The 2,977-nt window shown below is 33.6% G+C and overlaps 1 protein-coding gene across 1 annotated transcript; it reads left to right on the top strand.

Moving 5' to 3' along the window:
* Window positions 1-240: 240 nt before the first annotated feature.
* LOC110444469 (guanine deaminase-like) lies at window positions 241-2,152 on the top strand (the record flags this gene model as incomplete). Its single annotated transcript, XM_021488844.1, has 5 exons — window positions 241-412; window positions 723-810; window positions 1,248-1,350; window positions 1,607-1,634; window positions 2,045-2,152. Coding segments are annotated over 5 exons (499 nt in total), but the record flags the coding sequence as incomplete, so codon positions are not given.
* Window positions 2,153-2,977: the final 825 nt, after the last annotated feature.

Below are 2,977 nucleotides of genomic sequence, written 5' to 3'. Positions count from 1 at the left end.
ACAAGTAAATGACATATGAAATAACTTCTTTCATGACATATTTGTTAGCAGACAAAACAAAATTTCATGAGTTTTGGTGCCTCTGCCTAAAGTGTATATTCATAGAACACCCCGTATTAAACTACTTTCTAAACTATGTCATTATATGCGAAAGTGATTTAGAACGTATTCACATGTTGTGGATGGTCCCCATGTCCCCGCTAATTGTAAACAGTTTATACCGTTTTACCCTGCTTGCAGACAGTTTGTAGTGCCCGGATTCGTCGATACCCATATCCATGCCTCACAGTACTCTAACTGTGGGAAATACCTTGACGAAGACATGCTGTCCTGGCTACACAAATACACATTTCCCACCGAAGCAAAATTTGCTGATCCTAACTTCGCCACCACGAAGTATTGGAAGGTCGTGGTAAGTATGTTTCAATAACATGACTATACAATATCATCTACAAAAGAGTTGATAGGATGCTATTAAAAAACTTCTATTATCCAAAATGTTATCTTAGTTTAAGATAGCTGTAAAGAATAGAAAATAATTTTACAAGCGATTTCAAAGCCAAAAACAAAAATGATAATATACGTTTCTCCTTGTTTTTCCGTCATACACCTTAACCAGTTATTTACTGTCTTGTTTGCAATGCTTTCGTCTTTATCAAAGAATGTTCAACAGTTTAACAATAAACAAATTAATGATATAAGATGTTAACATCTTGCATTAGTCTCGGGTGATCAAAAATGGAACGACCACAGCCAGCTATTATGCAACAATTCATACCAGTCCGACACTGAAACTCTGTGACATATTACGTGAGTATTGGAATACTGATAGCCGCATTTTATATTTTATCATGACATATAAAGTTCACCATTAAGAAAAAAACACATTAAAAACAGAAATGTTCGAATTCTTATAATCAATCATGATATACATTATGTTTTATCACATTTATAATTTAATATATATTCGGTTTCTAAGGAAAAAAACACCCTTACTAAACAGGCAATATTTGCATTATCTCGCTTCGTTATCTGTTCGGAAAATTAAAATTTGCTACGTTTTATGTGTTTGAGGAATATTAAAAATGTGGTTTGTCATGCTTGTTTCCTATTTCAACTGTTCAGATATTTATTTGACTGTTAACTCGCGCCACAATCATCGCTGAGATTGTATAAGTTAGCACGATGGTCGGGATTAAGTGTGAACATGTGCTTTTCGTTTAGAATGTATTTGTCTTCGGTTTTAGAAAGTATTGGACAGAGGGCAATTGTAGGCAAAGTCAATATGGACCAAAACTGCCCTGACAATTACAAAGAAAAAACAACGACATCAGTACAGGATACCTTACGGTTTGTTAACATCTATATAACACATGCAAACCGTATTTCATGTTACGAAATATCTCTTAAAATTATCCTCTAGTTTTTTGTGTATGGTGGTACCAGCCCCCCAGTCGATTAATGTAAATAAAACCTAAAAAGAATAGTTAGATGATATACACGTTTTTATTCAGTTAATTTTACAAAGAATACTAAACAAGAAAGTTAAAAAAAAAACTCAGATAGAAGTAAATTAATAGCGTTATATTATCTCTTCTTTTTCCAGATATGTTCAAGAAGTTGAAAGTAGAAAGGTTTGTAATTGATATCATCAGACAGTGAATGAAGGATATTCGTTAGTCATGTTATCCCTGTCATTAAGATGATTAGTTGCCAGTTATTTTTGGAATTTGTTGCCATGTATACTGTTACTAAAAACATTAACAGTCTTAATGTTTTTGCAACTATCTTAGTACTATTTTGTAACCTTTTTGAATTGTGAATGATTATAATACACATTTCTTATTGAAAAAAGATATCACGTGACGAAATGACGGAAGCTGCAAAGTGCAAAGTGCATAGATTATCATGTTTTACATCAATTCTATAAAAACATTTCTTTTCGCTATTCCCTGCATGGTGATGTCTTTTTATACTTAATTTGACGAAAATAATAATCCCGACACTCAAGTCATCTTAATCTGATAGTTATTTACCTTTTCAGTACACACATATCAAACCATCGATCACTCCCAGGTTTGCAGGTAATTGCTCTATGGAGTTAATGAGGCGACTTGGACATATTGCCAAAAGTCATAATCTTCATGTGCAGGTAAGTTAAACTCTTTTTTTTCTGGTTCATCTTTATCTTTGATTTCTGGTTGTGACATTTTCCTCGACGTTTCGTTTTGCATAACAGTATCTATTGCACATTTTTAAGGGGCTATCACATAGTTGTATCTTTCTTAAACCATGTGTAAAAACCACAATACATTTTAAATTCGCGTGCGTTCTCAAACATGCATTCAGAATCAAGTTCCTATGTTTCACGTTCCTCAAAATGCTGACTACAGATAAACAAATTATCACAAGTTCATTCCCTGTATATAGTTTGACCGTCGGATGTTCAGGGAATTCCCTGTTGACTATCAACTAAGAAATGGTCATGCTAACATTTTAAAATCGAGGCAACTAACACTGAAGTTCATTACCGACACATCGCTTCACCTAATACAGTCAGAATTTATGTTATACATATCAATCTAGCTGTGTTTTCATTTACATATAGGGTTACTGACAATAAAGCTGACAGGATGGATATTTATGCTTAAAAAATGCTGTCATTTCACAGTCGAAAATGAAATGTTTTGTTTACTAAGCATGCATGGATAGCAGAATGGTATTAAACAGTTAAGCTGTGCTGTTATCCTTTAGGATTTCATAGGTGTTCATGCAATGCTAGTAAGACGGTTGCATCGATGCTTTGGTATTGATATATCAAAAGGAAGTGCACTTGATGTTTTTGAAAAATATTACAACAAATGGTCGAAACAAAAAGAAAAATTGGTTTGATTTGTTTGCATTTTACGTCCTATTAACAGCCATGGTTACGTTTAAGGACGTGCCAGGTTTTAGTGGTGGAGGAAAGCTGGAGTTC

This window comes from Mizuhopecten yessoensis, unplaced genomic scaffold, assembly GCF_002113885.1.
Source record: "Mizuhopecten yessoensis strain PY_sf001 unplaced genomic scaffold, ASM211388v2 hete_36128628, whole genome shotgun sequence".
In the NCBI taxonomy this organism is placed as follows: domain Eukaryota; kingdom Metazoa; phylum Mollusca; class Bivalvia; order Pectinida; family Pectinidae; genus Mizuhopecten; species Mizuhopecten yessoensis.
The sequence above is the reverse complement of the archived record's forward strand: the minus strand, read 5'-3'. Positions and strand labels throughout refer to the sequence as shown.